The sequence below is a fragment of the Amblyomma mixtum genome, chromosome 2 (genome assembly GCF_055824585.1).
Source record: "Amblyomma mixtum isolate Tamu chromosome 2, ASM5582458v1, whole genome shotgun sequence".
NCBI classification, from domain to species: domain Eukaryota; kingdom Metazoa; phylum Arthropoda; class Arachnida; order Ixodida; family Ixodidae; genus Amblyomma; species Amblyomma mixtum.
Window position 1 is genome coordinate 20,476,897 of NC_143013.1, and position 22,582 is coordinate 20,499,478.

Below are 22,582 nucleotides of genomic sequence, written 5' to 3' on the forward strand. Positions count from 1 at the left end.
TTGGCAGTGCAGTGACTAGGTGCACCACCATCACCCCATGTCCCATGTCACTGCACCGAGCCTTTGCAAAATTGAATTTGCGAGGCTCTTGGCATAAGAATTTGATTAGTCTAGTTGGGCTGGGGTGGGGGCGTTTGTAAATCGGGGAACTGCTGCGGCATTTGAATGTGGGGGCTCTTGTTTTTCGGGTGCCCTCGTGTACTGGCACTGCTGTATGCCGTGTGCCTCCACGGTTGTTGGAGACGAGAGCTGCAATTACCTGTGCCTGACGTTTCCTCTGCCTTGTCCAAGGATAGGCACTGTCCCGAACTAAATGAAACTGCCTACTGGCTAGCGTTGGTCCTGCTTATTAAGACTGCTGATGCGACTGAATCGAGTGGTTTTCTTTTCAAAGGCGCCATGATAATGAGGACATGAAATGAACAGTATAGACCTCTCTGCAGTCAAGGGCTGCTCTGTGGTATTCTGCAAACATGCTAACATGGTCATAGCTTCAATTCATAGTTGGGAATACGAATGAAATTGTACAGTTTTATTTTGCTGCCTTGCTGTAATTTCTCTGTGCTGTTTTGCTTGTATATATGCATAGCTCCACCTCGCTGTGTTTTCCATCTCCCAGAGCCTCGGCTCTTGTAGCTGAGTGCAAATGGTACACGACAGGCTGGCTTGCCTGTTTCTCTGTGGTGTCATTATGTGTGTATATTCTTGCTCACTTGACTCTCCTTGTGTTGTGACTAACAGCCTCCTTCTCTTATCTTTTTTTTTTTCTTTTTGCATTCTGCGGAAGAGAGTTGAGCATATCAGCAGTTAAGAATGAGGCCAGAAAATTACCCGCCCACTAACAGTTACTCCTGGGCTTGGATCAGGCTGGCAGCATGGAGTTTTGGGACACCATAAGTAAACCTATTAATTTGGTGCGTGTGTCAAGTGGATTTCAAGATCGTAAGGCTTAAAGGCAGCCTCTGGGTGAGGTGCACCCAGAAATTGGCTTTGATGAGCTTGTTACTAGGTGGCTAAGAGCTGCACGATTAGTTAAACTGCTCTTCACAAATCGCTGTACTTGTATCTCCTTGCTAACAAGAGGTGGCATGTTTGGTTTGGTGGCCCCTTGATGGAGGCACGTTTTTCTGTAATTACGCGCTTGCCATTATTTTATGACTGAGTCACGGCCTCACCAACCTTTCTTTAAATGCAACCTACAGAAGAAATTGAGTAACCTGCTTACTTACAAATAATGCTGGATTCGTACATTACTTGTCAGGTTTGTGGCATTCTTGTTCTTAACTGCTTGAAATGCTCTACTAATGAGGATGTGCAGGTTGTTGCCAGCATTCTTACTTTATGTAACGTGCAGCAGAGAAAGAAACTGTTCACCTAGCAGTGGAATTAATTTTCCATTTGCCATTTACAACATGAAACCGTTTTATCTTGGATGTTCTTCTTTTCACATGCCAGTATTTTTTGGTGCAGGCATATTTGGCTTGCATTCTTTTGTGATGGTTTGATTTTTGCTGTGCTTTTCATTTTGGTTTGGCTTATGCAGGGTTTTTATGCTATAAATGTAGTGGTTGGTGTTTTTATTTTGCTGCAGTAGTTTCTCATGTTCCAACAAGTGCATCATATATATCTCTGCACACTGTGTGGCAAATACAAGCTTTAAGTTAATGCAGTGTATACATTGTGCCCTTATGATGGAGAGCTGTTTTTGCATACTCCATTCATTATCAGACTCTCACGGCAATCATTCTTGTTTAGTCACTTAAGCTTCTTTTTTGTACATCTTATCTCGGACTGCATTGCTTGTCACTTTTCCAATTTTTGCTGTTATCATGGCAGTCGCAAGAAAGAGGGAGTTATAGATCTATAACTTTGCTGCAGTTACAAATGAACTTTAGTGCTCTAGCAGGCTTCATGGTGACTGTTCTATATCTACTATATACTGTTAAAATGTACGGAACCCAACTTTAGCACTGTGATTTGTAGCTGCATAAAGTGTAGCTGTTGAAAAGGCCTTTTTTGGCAATTATGAAATGTTTGCATTGAGCAGGGGCAGAATGCAGTAGGCTAGTTGTCTACCCCTCTGTACTACTCAACCTCTTTCCTACTGAAGTAGTCATTGTAATTGTCTGTATTCTTTGTTCTCTTGCGAGTAGTTTTCACATTGTAACTCCTGTACTTGAGCTAATACGCATTGTGTTTTTTTGTCTGTTTGTATTAACAGCTTGTTTCTAATGTGCATGACCGCACTTGCCTACGGTTGTCTTATTTTACAAGCAGCCTGCCACCAGACTTTTGAAGTCCTTACTAGTGCATCATGATTTTGTCAGGAAGAAGGTAGTCAGTGTCTAGTAAGGGCTAGAAAAATTTTTAGAAAATTGGTGCATTGAATGGCACATAGTCACAAGCCGAGCTTGCTGAGGAGAGTCATTGTTGTGTTTCACTAAATTAAACACTCTATAGTGCATTTACTTTTGTGGCATACTGACACAGCCTTGGGCTTAATGCCTTGGTGTGTGCATAGTGGAGCAACCATTTGTGCGGTCCTTTTGTAACAAAACAGAATAACGTCTACAGTTGGCTGTTTCATTAGTTCGTTGATGTAGCTTCCCAGTTTCACACTTATTAATATCGTTTTTTTGTCAGTGTTGCAGCTCATTCACAGGAAGAAAGTTTTATTACACCAGGCTATGTAAGTTTAAAATCTTATTTGGAAATGCCGTAGAACCTTCCGTCTCTGGTTGGGCTTATTGCATGTTGTGGTTTTGCCTCCTTACCTAACATTACTGACTGCTCTTCTTTGTTTTCTACCGTTTTACGTGCAGAGAGAGTTCTCATGCAGTGTGTTATGCAGAGCTGCGAGTGCGCAGGGGCACTGCGGCTGTCATGACGGGCTGGCTGAATTGTAAATAAAGCAGGTCGCATATTTTAAGGGGTTGTGGTAGCTTCACCTCACAAATTATCTTATGTTTCTCCTGCCTTTTGCACAAAGATTGAAAGCCACATGAGAATAATGGGTTTGCTACTTGGGTTTTTAAAGTATTGTGGGGTTGCATTGTGGCGGCAACCACAGAAGATGTCTGCATGATACTAAATAGGCTCTGCCTCGGGCGTAGCACCCATCTTGCTGGTTCTCTCTGTGGACTAAAGCTTCTTCCCACCTCTTCTTAACTGTGAAAAGACAATCCCTACTGTGTGTCGGCTGTAGCCAAGGTATTCAAAATCAAACGCCCATCCACATTCAGAAGTACCAAAAGCAGCTGCAAGCTGCTTGCTGTCATGAAGCATTGTCGCTTTCGCTAATGTTGAATCATAAACTGTCACGAGTAGGAAGGTGACAGTCCCTATGCTCGAGGTTACTTGTTTCTTTCAAAGTTGTTTCAAGCGGGGGGGTGGGCGTGCATTCAATGGTCAAAGGGTACTTAAAATCTGGAGCTAGTGAAGACGAGTAATGTGATGTTAATGAGTTTCTGCATGCCAAAGCATTGCTGTGGGCTATGGTGCAAAGCCTGGTGGAGGGTTCCAGAATAATTCCGACCACATGGCCACATGGGCAGTTTGCCAATTTGCATTCGGTAAAGTGTGGCCATCATAGGTGGGATCGAACACACGAAATTGCGGACAGTGAAAAAATATTGTTGGGAGGTACAGCTAATTTGAAACTTTCGTTTTCTGTTTGAATGGAAAGGCAATATGGCAACGCATAGCATTTTATGCATATACACGTTTAATACCTGGTCATGGTGGCAGAACTGCGAGTGGGCCAGGACAAAATTTCACCCATGTGCTTATACTCTGTCAGTGTACTGTAATAAAAAAAGCACCTTGATGGTGAGTTTAATTTATGACAACCCCAACCCCCCCATGCACTGCATGTTGCTAGCAGTGCAAGTGCAGAAAAAAAAGGTATTTTAATGGCAGGATGATGGGGGGGCGCGTGTGCTGCTATTATGGCATGGTTCATATGTTAACTCTGGCATGTATTCAGTTTATGCGCAATTCTTCATTTGTTAGTGGCACAAATGCACTGTGTATTCCACAAGAGCACATGTATGGTCAGTTGTCGAGGGGCGAGCACTTAGTAAACTAACCGGAGCAAGCCCAACCGATGTTACCCCACTGCACTACTGTCTGCACCCGATTTTTCTCACAAACTCGACTTTGTTTATTGGAAGTATTTCTGTGCACTTATGCTCATATGAGGACTCGTTTAAAGCTTACGTGAATAGTGACAATATGCCTCAGCTTTTTCATTCCTTATCAGCCATAGATGTACTTCGATTTACTATTTTCCAGCTTTCTGAGGCTTGCGAGGTCTGAAAAGTTTTTCGGTGTTTAAAATTTGTTGAAGGCAGTAGCTCAGCGCACCCTCAAGTTTAGGGCCCCATCACAGTTTCGTGCTTTCATGAATGGATGAGGCAGTTTTGTACAGCCCAAAGGCAAGCTTTTACACAGCGATCACTTTTTGTCTGCAATTATTATTACACTCTCCAGCAGTGCAAGATGTCTGTAGGCACAGAAGGAACAATAAGGGTATGTTTGTTTTTGGGCTTTGGTGCTTTTCAGCAGGGTTGTGAGCCAGTAGAGAAACAGCTGCTAATGCAGCTTTAATTTAATAATTGTTTCAGTGCTAGCAAGTGTTTACAGAGTTCCTGCTGAAAGGGTAACAGCATATTCTTGTACTTGATCGTGAGAGCTCTCTCTGCATGGTTTGTTATTCAGCAGTAGGGATAGTTTGTGAGCATTTGTAGATTAGAGACTCCTTCCGCTTGATTTGTTGTCACTAGTGTAGAAAACGTTTTCTTTCTTTCTTTTTTTCTTTGATACAATATACACTGGCAGAGAGGTTCAATCTGAAGAGTGCTTTGGACAGCACTGTCATTACTTGGCTCATTTATGCTCATTGAGCCAGCGAGCAACAACTTGCAGTTGCACTTAAAAGTTCAAATGGTCATTTCTGTGTGCAGTTACAGGCGCCGAGTGATGCAGGAAGATGCGGTTCCCACTCTAGGCATTGCCAGCACCATAGTCTCAAGCAGCTTGTGAAATCATATTCATAATGTGGAGGGTGGGAAGTTCGGTTTTCAAGCATCTTGTAGCAGTGTGGTAGATGCACTAAGTGTTTTGGCTCCTTGCTTTGAGCTGACTAAGTGAGTGGCACAGCATCCAGTGCTCAGAGATGAATGTGGCAGAGAGTCTCAGTGTTCAGTGTTTGTCAGACCGGTGATGTCAAAGGAAAATTGCCAGTCAGTTGGGACAGCATTTCTCAGTATGTTGGCACTGCCGTCTTGCTTTCTTTTTTTTTTTTTTCAAGTAAAACTGAATCGAAGTGGAAGTGCTTTTCAAAAGCTTGGTTCAACCTTACATCCGCATTATGACCTCCAATCACCTAGCTTTCCACCTTGGACCTGACTGTGATTTTTTTTGGGATTTTGTTGTAGTTGCTATGTGTGCACATTGTGGTGGTAGCTAAGGAGGAGCCTGATTTTTTAGGAGTGTTCATCCTGAGGTTGTAAGAACTAAGCATATTAACGGCACAATTTAGGTGGGTTATTAGCCATTTGAATCAAGGCTTTGTCATAGACCTGTTTTCTCAATTGTGGCCTAATTTGCCTTCTCGCATCTCTTTGCACTCTGTAACGTAATAATTCATTTTAGGACATTAAACCAATTGGTGCTCATTCCATATACAACATGGTCCTTCCCAACCCATTGAACAAACATGCTTTGAACAAACTTTTTTTGGCATCGATTTTTCATAGTGAGAAGGAAGAGCTTCAGACAAGTACTCTACCTTTATTGCAAGCTTTTCAGGCTTCCAGTTTCTCTTGTCAGTGGGGACCATCCAGTGAGTTTGATGTACGTGGTGTCAAAGGCAGGAAACGAGAAACTAAAATGTGGGGTGCCGCTTTCAACTGTCTGTGGCTTAACCTTGGGAAAGGCCTTAAAATAGCACTGTGCACTTGATGCATCAAATGTTTTGCTGATGACCTAGCTTTAAACACTTTGTTTCTTCTCGGAAGGCTACGATTGGGCAGGAATGCCAAACACTGTGAAGCATTTGAATGTGGGAGTGAAGTACTTAACTCGGGTTTTGCATGCACATTAATAGCTTGCCATGCGTTTATCAGATAACCCCCCACCATGAATAAACCCTTAGATTTGGCTTTCTCATTTACCTGTTGACATACAATCGCTGTGTGACTTTTTTATAGACGCATTGAAGAAATCGAAAGCTGCGCACAGTATTCTCACCTAACAAATCAGGCTCCTTCCTTTCAGAAATGTATCACTAGCTTGTGTGGGCACTGAACGTAAATCTGGGGCATGAAATGCTTTCTCCCTGTGATGTCTCAGTAACATGCAGTGTTTTGTTCAACACTGCTACAGACATTACTATCAAAGTATAGTCAGCTGCATTTGCTGCTGATGGTGATATGCCAAATGGAAGAGTCTATACAGGTGGGGCGTACAGTTAGCACTATTCGGCGCCAGCTTATCTACAGTCGCTGACCAAACAGTCACCAAAGTTTGTGGGGTGCACATGCTTTGGATCAGAATTACGAAATTATGGAGAATTATGCCATGGAGCGTTCAAGTCCCCTAATACTTGCAGGAATTTTGAGTGACTGGCTTGCTTGGCAGTGCCACGTTTTTTTTTTCCACACCCACATTACATAAAGTTTTGCTGTAGACTGTACCTCGGTACTGCTGTTAGCTTTCAAAGGAAGGATAGGTGTTTGTGACAGTAAATTGGAACAGGTTTAGGAATTTTTGGAGAAACTTGCCCTACTTATTTTGACCAGCTCCGGCTAGCTACTGGTGCAGATTGGTCATTTTTTGCATTTTAAAAATGTTTCTTTTTTTTTTTCATTTTGTCATTTTTAAATTTGAAGTTGAAGCAAACTTTGAAGCAGAAAGATGGTTGCAGCAAAAAGTTTGCCCCTCTTTTAAACTTCATGCTGAGTAAACGTTTGCAGTGGTAGCCGAAAGCATTTCATGCTTGACGTTCATCCCCGCTTTGTTGCGGCACTCACTCTTTCAAGTAGTTGTTCCTTCACATGTGTGCGTGGTTCGTGCCCGGCGGTTGTGTTTCTGCAGAACCCAGCTCCTGAGCTGTCAGGAGAGAACATGGATCTGCTGAGCGGAAGCTTAGCGCAGCTTCGACGGTTTTCTGCCGCAAGTCACCAAGGCCCTGATGACGTGGTCAACGTTGCACCATCAGTAGCTGCCCGCTCTTGGAAGGCTCATTACAGCTCATGAGTGTTGGGAATTCTTTCCTGAGTTATAACCTCTGTGCTGTGCACCTACTGAGCACTTGCTGAACATTTGCAGTGAGCACTGTGCAATGTAGATGGTACCTTTGGCACTTTTGCAGCTGCGTCATCAGCTTCTTGGAGAGAGGACTGCGCCTGTTTTGTGTACCCTATTTCTTGTTGTTCGTTCATTGTTGTCAAGTCCTCATTGGCACTGTGACGTTCTACAGTGACACTGTTTCCCAGTGTTGCAAGACATAAATGTAGGTTTTCCTCAATGCCTGCTTATAACTTTTGTCTTGCGTGGAAGACCGTGTCTGAGGTCGTGGGTTTTGAAGTTACTGCTCTCATTATTGCTAGCATTTTTTTCCCTCATTCTGTACAGGTTAGGGTCATATTTGCACTAAAGTTGTAGCTCTTGGGTGATTATCTTTTTAAGGCACTTTCTGTGTCACAGCGCAAAGGAGAGCAGTCATTTTCAGCTTTGAGAATGAAATTCCTGATGCGTACGCCGTGTAATCATCATTCTGTCTAAATTATTATGCTTTGTTGCTTGAGCACTACAGATGACTATTGAGATTCTTCAGGTGTTTCTGGTGCATGTGCAGTTAATTACTGTAATTTTTATCGTCTCTGTCGCCAGTGTACTTCGCACTCATTTTTGCTTCTTTCTTTTTTTAGGCTGTTGTAGTTAAGTAGTTGTTGGCTGTTTATCAAGGCTAAAATAGCTTTTAGACACTGTGTGCACATTAGCCTGGGCTGTAACGAGATTTATGTGATTCCTTGAGATTGAGACCCTGACTTATCAACTTGACACTCGTCTCGGTGCCACCTTGCTGGTGTACTTTGTGCTTTGTCAGTATTCCCAACTGTCAGATGAAACTGTGACCATGTTTTCTTATACCTGAAAAGGTTGGGGTACAGTACTTAGTTTCAGTAATGCAGGACCATGAACTCTTAGCGACCATGATTCCCACTTAGGGTGCGCCCTTCGCAATGTGTGGGGCGCTTGTGTTGGGTGTGGCAGAGTGATCAAGCTGTGTTAGGATCATTTGTTACTTGAATTTGTATTGGGTATTGTGAACATCATTTGAAACTCGGCATCCTAAGTGCTACTGGGAGAGTGTGACTTTTCAATATTAAAGTACCATTTCTTATTTTTTGTCTCAACATGTCTTCCCCTAATGCAGTGGTATGAAAAGAAGGTCGTTAATAGGCAAATGTTCCCGTTAACATACATAACTTGCTGCCCTGAAGCGACCCATTTTCTTCGTCACTGGGGGTACTAAACGGGTACCTCTTCCCCATCATGAATGTGCTTAGTTAATGTCTGTATGGTGTGCCATGGCCAGTCAGTGCAATTTCCGAGTCAGGTGGCGCCGTCACGTGCGGCAGATGCGGGCACTGTGGCTCGCCCCTCGCATGCACACATCTCACACCGATGGAGTGTGCACATGGGGCGCAGTCGCAAGTTTCGCAGTTTATAACCTCTTTCTTTTTTTTTCCCCCTTCCCTTTTCATCAAAACGAAGTTTCCTGCTACTTTTGCCATCATGATTGACCATCGGGGGCTGGCATCTCTCGGTGGGAACGCGTCGTCGGCAGATGTGCTGCTCGCGGCATTCGTATCTTACGCGGTCGAAGAAAAGCAGGCGGGTTGAGTGGTGGGGTGCAGTCTCTCTCTCTCTTTCTCACTCTCTTCCGGTCTTTCTTATCCTGCTACACCCTCCGTTGCGTTCCCCTTTCGGGTCCTGCACTGTGTTGCCATTCCCATTCCGCCCTTCTACTGCACTGCAGGCATCTTTTTTCCTCCTTCCTGTTCGTTTATTTTTCTTGTGAAACGTGTTGTCACCGTACTCCTCTTGGATGACCATCCTTTCATGTGATGTGCTTTTACATTCCTTTTTCTGGTCAGCCTTTCTGCCTCCTTTTACTCTCTTTGTGGTTCTTCAGCCCTACTTTCCTCAATGATAGGCAATGAATGATGCCCTGCACCTGTCCTGCAATATCAGAATGCCCAGCGCTCAGCAAAGCTTACTGAGGAGACACCTGTAGGCTGTAAGACAGAACCATTTCAGCACAGTGCAAAGGAGTACAAAAAAAAAAAAAACAGTGGCGTTTACGCTATCCTGGGAAAGAAAGGCATCTGTGGTGAACAGGAAAAAAAAAAATATATATACACACACTGAAGAGAGACCTTGTTGAAGACGTGTTGAAGAGGTTCCTCTGAAGAGACAAACAAGAAATGAGGGCATAGTGTTCTACATGTGGCACTCTAGGGTTGCAGTTGAAGAGGACAGCTTTTCAGGAGCCAGTGGATTGAAAGTGCCTGGGAATTTTAGTCCATTTGGGCCATTGAGCTCTCCGTTCCCTTGCACAGTTCTCAAGACAAGCTCTTGAAGAGAGCTTCACTTATTGGATCGCAGACTGCTGCATCTCTACCCTCTCTCTGTCTCTCTCCCTATTTCATGTTCCTTCCTATCCTGTGTCTTACCTTCTCTGTAAATGTGTCTTGTTATCCAGACTGCCTCCTCCCAATCCTGTTTATTTTTATTTTCTCCGGCAGTTCCAGCCCTTCTGCATGCTTTTCAGAGTGGCGCATCCCAGTTTGTTTTCAGTTTATTAGTATAGTCTTTGTACTCGTTTAGTACACAGTCCTACCTGCTCATTTTCACAAACCTTTCTTTTCTTTTTTTAGTTACTCTTCTCTTTTAGACTCTTAGAAGCACAGCCCTTCCAAATTCGTTCCTGACCATTTCCTCACACTGACATACAGGGACATAAAGAATGCTCCCTTATTTTGTGCTGCTGACGCCGTGGCTTAAAATGCAGATTTTTTTTTTTTTTTAATTTCAAAATCCTTGTGTAATGGTGAAGTGGGCTTCGAGTTGCATGTAATGAAGAATGCTCTTTAATTTAATAGCCATTTATTTGCACACGCCAACTGCTTAGTGAAGATGCAAATAGAGTATTTCGTTTCGCCTGGATTTTCTTTGGTCTGCTGGTTATCGTTTTGCTGATGAGATTAAACAGCCGCCACTAATAAACGCAGCAACTGCTGTACTGAGTGCCAAAGCATCTTGCTTTGACAAGAGCATATTTTGCGACCAATAGATTTATAGTGGTTTCCTCAATGAGCGCAACCTGTTAAGTGTGGAATCTTAAGCATTCAGAATATCTTATCAGATCTGTGTGCAATGCTTTGCAGATTTTTAGGCCACTGAGCACAACTTTATATAAAGAAAAGCAGCAGCAAAAAAGAAAAGATTTTGTCACTTATTACTGAGCCATTTTGGCTTGTATTCAGTTCTGCCTGTCATGCAGAATTACTATTTCTCTCTCAGGTCTTGTGCAGGACTGTCCAGTGAATATCTGCGAAAAGAATCATTATTCCGTGAATGTGTGCTTTTTTTTTTTATGTGTGAACCTGTGGCAGTGTGGTATAGGTTGACCTTTTTAGTTGATCAGGGCTCAGTTCTCTCGTACCTAAAGTTGTTTAAAAACCCATTCCCTCTTGCATGGAAAGAAATATGGTCTTTAAGCGTTTTGGCAATCAGTACAGATAGCTTCACCGTGCTGCGTTATTAGTGCCGCTTTTGAGATGTTCAGAAGCAGTGCACTCTGACGGGCCGTTTCTGTTGCTTGTTTTCTTGAAGAATGAGGACTTCTCCTTTGAGTCTACCCCTGCTCTTCGTTGTAAAGGCTATCATGCATAGAGGCATGTGTAACACACATCCCACCACTGCGCTTGCACAAACAGCTCTGGCACGTTTCTCCCGGAGCTGAGCAGCTGCGTGGGCTGTTCTTTTTTTTTTTTTTCTCTCACATGAGCTGAGACTTACTGGCCATTACCATACGTTTTTTTTTCACTCTTATGTTTGCTTTCTCGCTGCCTGTAGTCGCAAGGTGGACACTGCCAACGTGTTATGTGACAACACCTACTTACCCGACTGACGATACTTACTGGTCTATGCCAACACATACAGTTCATTAACATGGCACATACTCCTCCTCTTCTTCCCGGTTGCCCCGTATGCTTTGCTTTTGGGCTAGATGGGATGACATGGTGATCACAGTACCTAATACATGCAAAGACTGCCCAGGGCCCTGAGCAACAAGTGGGGGAAAAAAAAAAGAAATTACCTACGGGAGGCCAAAGTGGGAAAGAGGTCCATGTCTTCTCCACGCGCTGTCAAACTTGATACCACCACATCCATGTGCAACAGGCCAAACCTTCAGTGCCATGGGACAAGCCTGCGTACCTACCAACAACCACTGCATCCTGTCTGGCACACATTTTCAATACAAAGAAAAGCATGCATGGTGCTCCTATTTAAACACGGCACTCTCTCTCTCTCTCTCGCTTTATATTTTTTTTTGTTACCTACTGCTCCAGTCATCACAGCTGCCTTGTTCACTAACTCCCAGGCTTGCACGCTTTAGATTTTGTTTGTTTTACCTGCTTTGAGCCTTTACATGAGTTGAACACTGATCGCAGTAGTCTAATATCCTTTCCTGTAATGATTTTTTTCTATTTTATTTTATTTTGTTAAATGCTGTTGACCTTCGTGACTTGGGTTTTGGTTTGTTACTGACCATTACTGCCATGCTTTGTTTGCAAAGACAAAGGCGTCAGCAGTGTTTTGTCTTTGTGGTCACTGATTACAGGTGCATTGTGCGAGGCACCTGTTTTCATTCATTTGCACCTGTGTGAAGAAACAAAATTGTTTGCTTAATTTATTTTGTTTTATTTTGCTTTTTCTGTCGCAGAGAGAGATGCATGCGGCCGAGGTCTTCGTCTCACTGTTTCTGTTTTATACTACAGTGCTGCTTCATCGTTTATTGCTCACGCTCTCTTTTTGTGCTTTCAGTTGTCCGTTTGTTTGCCACTGTCCAGCTCTTGCTTCTGACACCGTAATAAGCAGAGTTCTGAGCAAGAAAACCAACAGTTATGTTTTCCTTTCACTCACTCCACTTCTGCCCGTGTGGCAACAGCAGTCTGTTCTTTTGTTTCCCTCTTCTGACCTTGCCTAGCAAAACTAACGCTATGCTTGCCAGCTGTGTGCACAGGTGACACTGCAAAAACACTGCCTCTTGAGGAAATGGTCAGGTGCTGAAAAGAAGGCCTCACTACTTTCGGAGTGAAGATGCCGTTTCTTTTTTCCTCGGTGCACATGCCACAAGTGGTTGGGGAGCCTAGGAGGGCTTTCATTGTTGCCGTTGGCTACATGCGCTCTCCATACTTGAGCAGACTATTTCAGGCGTGAAAATTGCAAAGTTTGAAAGGAGCCTGCACCTCTGCAGCAACACAATACCATGATGGTTAACTTGAACAAATGTGTGCAGCATTTCTGTCTGGAGACTTGTGCGAACCCAGAGTGCTGCCCCCTGCTGTGAAGCATGGCAAGGATTATCAGTCTCGCTGGCTGCTTACATTAAATGTTAGGACAGCCTGCATGCAGTCTTTTAAAGAAAGCATGCCCCGTCGTCATTGGCCTTAACAGTGTTAAGATCAAAATTGTTGACCTGCAGCACAGTATCGGTGACCAAGGCCTGCACGTTGTGCGGCTCACAGTCTGCAGGACGAGAGAGGAAGCTCCTTGGCAGTGCACAGAGGAAAAAATAAAGTGTGGCGTCAGTAGTCCCTGCCGTTGTGACTTGTGCATCTGGTTTTTATTTTTGGTGTCATTTTTTTTTTCTCTCACTTTTCTTCCCCCCCCGGCCCCCCCTCTCTTTCTGGCCGTCCCCTCTCTTCCCCTCCCCCTCTTTTTTCCGCCCTCGAAACGTGCGAAACTGGTGGATGGTGCGCGGCCTGCCCCAACCACGCAGCTTCGGGTAGTGAAGGCCTTTAAGAGCACTCTGGAGGACATGGAGGACCAGCGTAGCATTCATAGCCTGCACAGCTTGCACAGCTCCCGCAGCCATCCGGGCGGCACGCGGCCCATGTCCGACATCAGCTTCATCGACGAGGATGCCAAGAGCCCGTCGCCGCAGAGCGACCAGCTGCTCCCGCCCCCGTCGGCGGCGGCGCTTGTGTGCGCCGACGTGGCATCGCCCAAGCATGTTGGCGCCAACGGTGGCCGCGGCGCCTCGGCGAGGGACGCTCTGCTGTTCTTGCGGCGGGGTCCAAGCCTCAACAGCGGCAACCACTTGCCGTCGTCGCAGGAGTTTGCCCCGCTGGTAGCCGAGCGCAACTCGTCGGCACCGGCTACTCCGCGCTCGCCGCTCAGTGCCTCGTCGTCAAGCTCTTCGACGTCAGCCTCCTCACCGGTGGCCGGCGCGCCGGACAACAACAACCGGGCGAGCTTCTCGAACCCGCTCACGCAGGGCTACAACCTGCTTGCCGAACCGCCTGTGAGCAAGCTGCACGAGACGAGCATCTGATGGAAGGGCCCTCCCCTCCACCTCGGTCCCGGTAGTCTCTGGCACGGCGATGTCGCCACGCGGAGTCGGGCTCTCGCGCGGGCGCTGGAGCCATCGCTCGGCGGCGCGGCCGACCTGAGGCCACTGGTTTGCCACCGCATGTAGGACGTGATGAGGCAGCCAGGCGAGTGGGCGGCTGGAACGCGTAGCTTTCACCCTCTCCCTTCAAAAAAAAAAAAATGCACACATCGAAGGCGTTGCTTTGCTGCCCAATGCGGGACAGGCAAGTGCGCCCCCTTGAAACGCGGTGCATGCCACAGCAGGCTGCGGCTCTTGCTTATACAGGTGTCGCTAGGCGCGTCAGTGAGCTTTCCGCATTGCACGGTGTTCCTGGTTTGCGCTTTAAAGACTGACCTGCTTTGAAATACGGCTTGCGTGCACCCGCTTCGTAACACAGGGCTCCCATAAGCTCTTCCCCTGTCAGTGCACTTTGCCGTCAAGGGCCTGCCCCCGGCCTTCTGCTCCTTGTAACAGGCCTGTAGTGAGAAAAGGTGAAAACAAGCGTTGGCTTTTGATCGAAGATGCGAGCTAGATATTGCGCATTCAACATTTTTCATCAATTTTAAACAAAACCGCAAGTGCTCGATCAGTGCTCGATCATAGATGAGTAGACCACTGGCTTTCCCGCAGCCCTGAACTGTGTCCATCTGCCACATTGCACAGAACTTCCGCAGCTCAGTTTGCATGTAGCAGTATGGATATTAGCGATGCGCATATCTTTTCTCCGTGCATCACTCGTAGCACTCATAGTGCTTGCTGTGGACGCTAACGGGCAAAGGATTGGCTTTTGGCGTATTGGGATTAGGGCTGGAGAATGAGCAGTGCAAGTAGACAGTTTTTGTGTATTCTACATGTGAGCATAACACTTGCTTTATAAAACCCTCTGTCATTGCCATTTGATAGAGAAGACATAAGCTACCAATTTTAGCCAATGCTTGCATTTGCCACTCACATGTAGCTGTGTCGTTATGCAGGCATTTCAGCACTCTCCACCAAGCCTCTCCCATGGTTGTATCCACTGCACATCGTAAAAAAAAAATACAGCTTTCACTGACAGGGGTGTAGCTGCAACGTTTATAGGGATTTTCCAATACATCTATACTCATTAGTATAGGCAATTTCCAGATACGATAACTCAGGTAGCACTTCAGAGATCAAGTATAGCGTTTCCCATCCAGTCTTGGCCAATAAGCTGCTTGTTTGTGTTGTGATGTGCATAAAATAAAGCATGTAGAGCACAATTGGCTTTGACCGGTGGCTGTATATGGGTGCGAGGAAGCCGCAGCCATGACGTGTTAGCTCTGGCCTTGAGGGATGGTGGCCGTGCCCCGAGCGAAGCCCAGCACGGCGGTATGTAATTGGGAGGTGGGCTCTTTGGCCCTTTGATGACCATCGCCGCATGCTCTGCCGATTTCTTGCTCTCCGTGGAGGCACTGCCAATCACCTTCCCCACCCCCCTTCCCATCCCGCCGATCTCTCGCGAGGACAGTCTTGCCCAGTTTGCCCTTGTAGATAGGCTGGGAACCCCCCGGGTGTGTGTGCATCCGCCCACTGGCTCGCCTTCCCCCAGCCAGGGTTCTTTGCAAGAATTCTACAACGAGAACAGCAGACATACGCACGTGAAAGGAAACGGTGCAGCCCAGAGCCTCCGGGAAAGAAGTTGGTCTCTGCAGATGACCACTGTGTCTTGACGTGAGAGAGGAGGAGGAAGAAGAAAGTGCGCACATGATTAGCAGCAGCTTCGATTGGTCCAGTGTCACTGAAGCTTCTTTTAAGGCCAGCGATGTCTTCTTTGACTGTGCTCCGAACATTTTTCTTTTTTTTTCTTTGCCCTGTGTGCTTAGTGCAGACGCAGAGCTGGGACGGAGTTCCTCTGGTTTCCTTGTACCCTCCCCCTTTGAGACTTGTCTTCAGTGATTCTTTGACTGTTTGCGTGTTCTGCTCCATAGGGCCTTCCTCCCACCCCTGCCCAGTTGCTGTCTCCTCGTCGATCACTCGTGTGTCGGTTTGTGCAGTTTTTGCTTGTTGAGCATCTTTTTTGGGAGCCTCGTCATCTGTCCAGTCCAGTATTTCTGCAGTTGGCGTTGTCTTGCCTTGTTTCTCGTCGACCTGGGTGCCTGGACAGCAGGAGGCCAGGCTGGCGACACACTGTTTTGCTTTTGCGGAGGAGCCACCGTGTTGTTTCTTGTTGGTTGTTGGACCTTGTGCAAAGGCACCCAAGAAGTGTGATATTTTCGAGCACACATCACAAAACGTGCACTCCGAGAACCTTTGTCTTCTTTTATCTTTCCAGTGTCTTCGTGTGGAAGTTTGCACAAGTGTACAGATGTGTGCGGGCACGTTGCTCGCAACTTGCTGGAGGCTGTGTATGCCTTCCCTTCCCCTTGGTGGCACAGCTGTTGTTCTTTACAGTGTGTCTCTCTCACTCTCTTGCATTGTTTGCTGTTGTCTGTTCTTTTCTTTCTCCCGTAGCACCCAGGTCCTTTAATGGAAAATGGCAATCCCTCTTTAGGTGTTTTTTTCGAGGGAGAGAGTGAGAGAGTAGTCAAAGGGGTGGAACTGAAGTTATCTTTTTTCTTGAGAGAGAGACGTGATACTCTTAACAATGCTGCCAGTTGTCACATTTGTTCCTTTCTGTTTAATTTTGCCTTTCAAGCGAGCCCGACGTTGCATGGTTCAGTCATGTGGCTAGAGCCAGTAATGCGGGCTGGCTTCGATGATTTGTGCTTGCAGACCACGAGGTGTTTCAAGAAACGAATGCAAACCACTGAAACATACAAGTCATAACAACAAAGCCCCTTTCTGCATGTGTGTGGACTGAACCCTTTTGTCCAGCCCCGTTTCTGCATTCGCTGCTTTGTTAAATTCATCGCATCCCTTTCTTTTTCTCTCCAATGGACCTTTCCCTGTGCTCTCAGGCACATAGGAAGTGACATGCAAGCTTTCGTGTAGCAGTTTCCACAGCAGCCCCCCATAGCAGCACTATCTGTGTAATGCTGGTCATCGTCGTTTGGGTGCGGGATCTCTCGTCTCCATGGCGCTCCAGTTTGCGCAGGTTCTCCAGAAGGAGTTTGCCATTTATGCATTGTGAGGAATGTGAACAAGCACGAGAGGGGAGAGAGAGAATGAGTGCATTAGAGACAAGATCTAACCACATGTGGTGCCCGTCAGACTTTTGTAACTTTGTAGGAGGCTGAGCCGTCTGGTGCGTGCGTGCATTTCTGCACACTTTGCGCGTGTAGTGGCAGGAATGCCGATGCTTTTCTTCTGTACACAGGTGTGTGCACTGCTATGTGGCAGGGTGTATTCCTAGTCATGCATTTACAGCATGTGACCGTGAACGCAGCGGCAGGGGCAGGGAGCGCTGGCAAGGAGGCGGATATGCAATTTCGGCGGAGCTCATGTTTCCCCGCCATGGCCTGTGGTGTGTTGTTGCGTGTCAGTGCGAGCGTCTTTCAGTTGTTCTTCTCCCACTCCTTGCTATGCTTGGCACCAGGTTCTTTTGAACCGTACACGGAAGCTAGCAGCGTCTAGGCATGCCCTGGTAATCGTTGGTGGTTTTGCGGTTTACAAATGATGCCACACATATGCTTCACTGGATAGGGCTGAAGCTTGCGCACATCTTTGGCTGCTCTCTAGTGTAACCTGGAACAGTGTAGCTACTTGGAGATTGAGGGCTGGCTAGGTCAGCAAGGCATAAGCTGCCAAGTTTAGTGCAAAAATTGCTGTCAAAGGCTAGCTGAAGCTGTTGGTGTTGCTGTTTCGGGCAGTGGCACACTTGAGCAGATTGTAATACCAGCAGTGCAATGTGCTTGTTTGGAATGGTGGTCCAACTGGGACTTCCCAGTGCTGGAGGGCTTGCGCCTGCACAGTGTAGCGCATTCGCCCTACCTCGTGCCACACCGCTCTCCACCTTCATCGAGGCCATCTTGGTTCAGTGTTCCTTTGCGGGCATCTAACTCTTTTGCATTCAGTGACCCTGAATAAAAAGCATACTTGGTGAAGATGGCTACATTTTTGCCACGTCTGATGTTGCAACGGTTCTTGCTTGCTGCCTCTTGTGCCCTGCGCACGGTTGCTACGCAAATCATTCTCTTCATTCCTTGAGGGCTCTCATCAGTGTTTCGTTTAAGGTATGGGATGTTCCTGTGGCACCTTGCAGGGATGATTGGCTTTGCAGTGTGAGAATCAAGTACCAGTCTTCCTGTAACTTTGGGTCTGGATTGAAGCAGTTCTTTCGGCGATGGTCCTTGGCGAAGCAGTCACTCACTCACCCCCACCCCCTGATGTCTGCCCTCCTCATCCTTTTGTCATCTCTGCCTCTTCCTTTTTTTTTTGTGCTTCCCTTTACCTTCCTTCCATTGTCATCACGGCCTGCTGTCTGGGCACGTGTTTCTCTCTCATATGCATATTCACAGACGGACAAATGCACGCAACCTGTTTACTTGTGCTCCGCGAGGTTCATGTTTGGGGCATCACGGGTCGCGTTTATTTTCTTTCCTCTATATATTCAATGTGTGTTTGCATCTTGGTGGTCACAGAGCACGAACAAACAACATAGACTTGTAGGTGGGCCAGTGTAAACTTTAGAAATGAGTACAAATATTCTGTTTCCACTTTTGCTCTTTCGCGGACTTGCCGCGGCACCTGCACATTATTGTGGGGAAGAAGGGACACTGACGAGATGGTTCACTGAAAGGCTGCAGAGCAACTAAAAGGGAAAAGTTGAAGAACAAAAAAAAAAAAAAGCTTTTCTTGAGGTCGGTCAAGTCTGATGACAGTTACGGTGTAGGGCTCTCTTCCTGACCAAGCCCCGGCCCCCATCGACGCCCCCACCGCCACGCCTCGCCATCCTACGCACTATGTCTATACGCTCTTGTGTGACTGGAGAAGTATGTGCATGTGCAATTAACAGGCATTTAGCTTTGGAGAAAGGATAACCACTATTCTGCTTGCAATGGCGACAGGCGGAGTTTGCGCGCAGCTTTCATCTCGTAGCCAAAGCAGTATACCATAGCGGGCTAGCATGTGTTTTCCAACACAGACCTAGAGGAACTTGTGAGAATAACTTCGTCTTTTGCAGAAGCTCTTGCATCTGAAGCAATACCTTAGCACCGTTGTAAGATATCGTTCCTTGGTTTTGTTTGTTATGATGGCAGGACTTTGGGCATTGGAACAGGGAACTCAGACCAGTTCTAACTCTTGTCTTGCCTCCCGTCAAGAGAGCATGTAAATCCTGCGTTTATGTTTGTTGGTTGGTTGGTCATTTTGTGAATTTTAAGGGGGAGAGAGTGTGTGTCCCGTAGGATGCACTTTATTGTGTGGTGACGTTACCAAGATGCGAGATATTTTTTAACGAATGGCTCATGGCAACTGGTCACAAGGTACGATGCCGTATGTAGTCAGGTATTTTTCTCTTTACAAATACTCCCATTATTATTATTTTCGAGACCTCTAACAGACTGCCTGTTCAAGTCTTCGCATGAGTTATTGGCGCGTTGGTGGATTGTTACAGATGCCTTGTTATAAAGTTGTTCTATTGTGCACAAAGATGACTTGCTGCATTTCTCGTGAGGTGTTTTGCGGGGTTTCTTGCGTTTAGTGTAAATACGAAGTCACAAGGTGTAATCTAGCAAATGTTTCACTCTTGACAAAGAGCAAAATGAACATTGTGGAAAGAAGGCCTTTGTTTCTCTGTTTCTTTCCTGTGGTTCAGCAGGCAAAGGGAAACCTGATGTACAAAAGAGGTGATCAAGCGCAGCTCTGTACAGGAGGTACAATAGAACCGTATATTAAACTGGAGATCCTGGAAAACTCTGGCACATGACGCCTTGTTTACTTGCTGCCGCCTGCTGGGGTTGCAGTGCGTTCTCTCGTCCACGTTAACCAACTGTGACGGGAAACCCTTCGTGGTCCTGATAGCTGTGTACAGTGGTGCACCATCAGACAAAACGGTTGCGCACGGATTCAACAGTGTGGTGCCATTCCAGCAGCCCTGTGAAGTCTGTGAGCATCGGCGATACTTTGCCGCTTCATGCGATATTCGATTCATGTGCTCAAAATCATGAGCACATAAAATGTCCTATAAAGTTAAATTTTTCTTCAGGTTAATACGTTCCCGGATACTGCTGTTTTCTGGCATATACGACAATAACTTTGCTTAATACTGGTCATATGGCATACTTAAGTGACTATCTGAACGCGTGCAAACACCAGAGTGGACTAGTCTGCAGGCATACCATATCGACGCAAGCCCAACGGTAGACATTTGTCGGAGTAGCTTCTCCGCAATGCGTACATGCAGCGCGGCGAAGCATACAATGCTGACAACGAAGTCGTGACTGCTACTACCCTTGCGGTCGCCGAATTGGTTACGTTCCGATTTCGTTCTTGCAAAGGAGAACGAAAATGCCAAAGGGAGTCTACAAGCACCATAAAAGCTCTGCAGATCTTGTGCTGACTAGTGCAAACAAATTTTCATCGGAAGCGAGCATCTGCACATGCCTTCGTGCTTCATTCTTTATCTAATTTTTGAAATGTCTTGGTGGTTTGGATGATATGTTTCTTGGATAGTACACTTTTGTCTGCATTAATTAGAAAACGTAACAGCGAGGTTCTGCTCTATTTCCTGAAGCTCTTTACGAAGGGCTCAACACACGTTGAGCGCCCAGCAGCTCAGCAAGCTGCTGCCCGTTGGTACTGCTGCTTATAGTCACATACTTGATGCTAAATGGTCTGTTAAGTTGCAGTTTCAAAGTTTGCTCTTCGAAGAAGGCCTCCAGTAGGGACTTTCGAAATGGTGCCTACAATGTTGTTTGTTGCTCAACAAACTTGTCCACTTTTCTTTTGGAGTTGGCCAAGCAAGCCCTCAATTTATCTCGGAAAGCTTTGTAGTCATCTTGAGGACTCCTTATGGGTCGGGCTCTGAGACTTGTGTTTTCAGGGGTGACTATCGCCATGCCTTAGTGAACCCAGGCAATGTAACCATAAAACCTCTAACCTTATTGTGAGGATGACTGTATTCAGTGACACTGAGATGCAGGCACCAGTTGTGTCCTGTAAGAACTTTTATGCCTATGAGCGTGCTGTGTTCTGGTCTATGGGCAAGAGTTGCTGCAGCAAAGTTGCTAAGTGCAAAGTTAGAATCACCTGAGCGATGCAAGAGAAAGCATCGCTTCTCCAGTGTGAATAGCAAGGACCAAGGTCTAGTTTCAGTTGGACTGGCATGTGTGTTTCATCTAACGTAGCAGGCATCAACTTTTGTAGCAGACATCTGATACTGTAGCAGCCGTTGGCAAGCAGACAAGTAGACGACAATAATGTGTCGAGCGTCGGCTGGTTAAAAGCTTAAGCATATGGTAACAAGGCAAGCTAGAAGAATGGAGCCACATTTAATGCGAGAATTGCACCCGTCTTTAGGCTGGAGTTTGATGCGTGGTCTGTGGACAACGCTGACTACTTGATGCGACATCTAATGGGTTGCCAGTGTTGTTACTTTGGCTTAGCAGTAAAGGAGCTTATTGTACAGGCAGTGTGTGATAAATGTGCCTGTGTCGCTTGCTGTTCTGGTAATGTCTATTCGTAATTAACTGCCTCGTAAACTGCAGTGAATGTGCCTTTCTGGAGGTGTGGTTGTTAAGCGGTTACCAGGGCTGCTGGCATGGGTGTGGATGTGTGTCTTTTGAGGGAGGGGTTCGGGCAAGAGCGTGACTGTCGGCCATTTTGGCTGGGTTAACACTGACCCCCCTCCCGATGCTATTTCCCAAGGTGATTGGAGGAGAGTTGCAGGATCGATTGATTCCAGTTCCCTACAGCAAGAGTGCAACAGATCAAGCTGTAAGACTCTTTAAGCTGTTGGAAACCCTCTTTTCTTTATGTCCTGCACCTTGTGCCTGCTGCGTTGTTCATACATCTGATTTTGTGTTGTTTTTAACTCTGTAGCTGTTTGGTTGGTTGGTAGTGCTAGAAGTTCACTAACGACCCTTGGGTCTGGCTGATGTGCCTGGATTTGCGGTGCTTGTCGACAAATTATTGGTTGCTTACCGAAGCCTGAAATTTTTTTTACAGAGTCTAAGATACTTTATATACTAATGTTTTCCTTACAGCTAGCATTATTTAACCCTACTTCATTATGCTGCCCTTTGTTGTTTGGGCTTTTGCTTGCAGCTTGAACCTGAAAGGGACGTAGTTGAAGCTCTACTAAAGCTCCTGCAGAAACAGGCATATCAGCCTTCTCCAGCTTGCTTGTACTTTTTTTTTTTTTTTTGTAGGGTGTCACTGAGCTGCATGTGTCAGCTAGTGTTTCGTTTTGGCCTCTGGTGGTGTTAGTATTTCTTGTGCAGTGACAGTGAAGTGAGTTTCTCCTCCCATGCGTGATGTGTAGTGCTGTTAGGTTGTCTTCCCTGTGCGAGTGTGGCTTGGCACTTAGGATTAGTCCATGTGAGTGCCAGCTCTAATCATCAAGCATTCAAGGCACAGTCAACAGTGTTGTCATGCATTTAGCTTGTACAGTGGCCCTGTGGCAGCGTTGTTGGTAAATATCTGTTTATTCTTCATATCCAAGGCAGTGCTTTTTCTTACCCCCAAGGCCAGTGGAAATGCATCCGCCGATAAGATGAGCACTACTTGCTTTTGTATTCATTTCTTGTGGCCTTTGTAGCCAGCAAAATTTCTCTTTTGGGTGGAATAGTTTCTTCATGGCCATACATAGCTCGGAAGTTGAGCCTAAGCTTCAGCTGCTAATTGCTGTGCGTTCTGCCTAGTCCAAGCAGCAGCGTGCAGGGAAGACGCTGCAGGTTGGGTTGACATTGAGTTTGCTTTCCTTGCGAGTGCCTTTTACCTGGCATAAGCATCTTGTCAGTAGCTTGTGTTGAGAGACAGTTTGCCTCACGATTTGGCTACTGTCTA

General features: G+C 46.1%; 1 protein-coding gene across 23 annotated transcripts in view; it reads left to right on the plus strand.

Moving 5' to 3' along the window:
* The window catches only part of PMCA (plasma membrane calcium-transporting ATPase 3), a 131,815-nt gene that overhangs the window by 96,734 nt on the left and 12,499 nt on the right, over positions 1-22,582 (plus strand). For 14 of the 23 annotated variants that reach the window (XM_089570736.1, XM_089570735.1, XM_089570742.1 and 11 more), the window contains one exon: positions 13,082-19,356. The exons of 4 other annotated variants lie outside the window; for them this stretch is intronic. In XM_089570736.1, the coding sequence (XP_089426862.1) occupies positions 13,082-13,636 (555 nt within the window). In that variant the 3' untranslated portion in view covers positions 13,637-19,356. Of the gene's footprint in view, positions 1-7,098; positions 8,413-13,081; positions 19,357-21,442; positions 21,512-22,582 lie in introns of those variants that run through there. 5 more of the 23 variants (XM_089570748.1, XM_089570751.1, XM_089570750.1 and 2 more) reach the window with 2 other exon arrangements.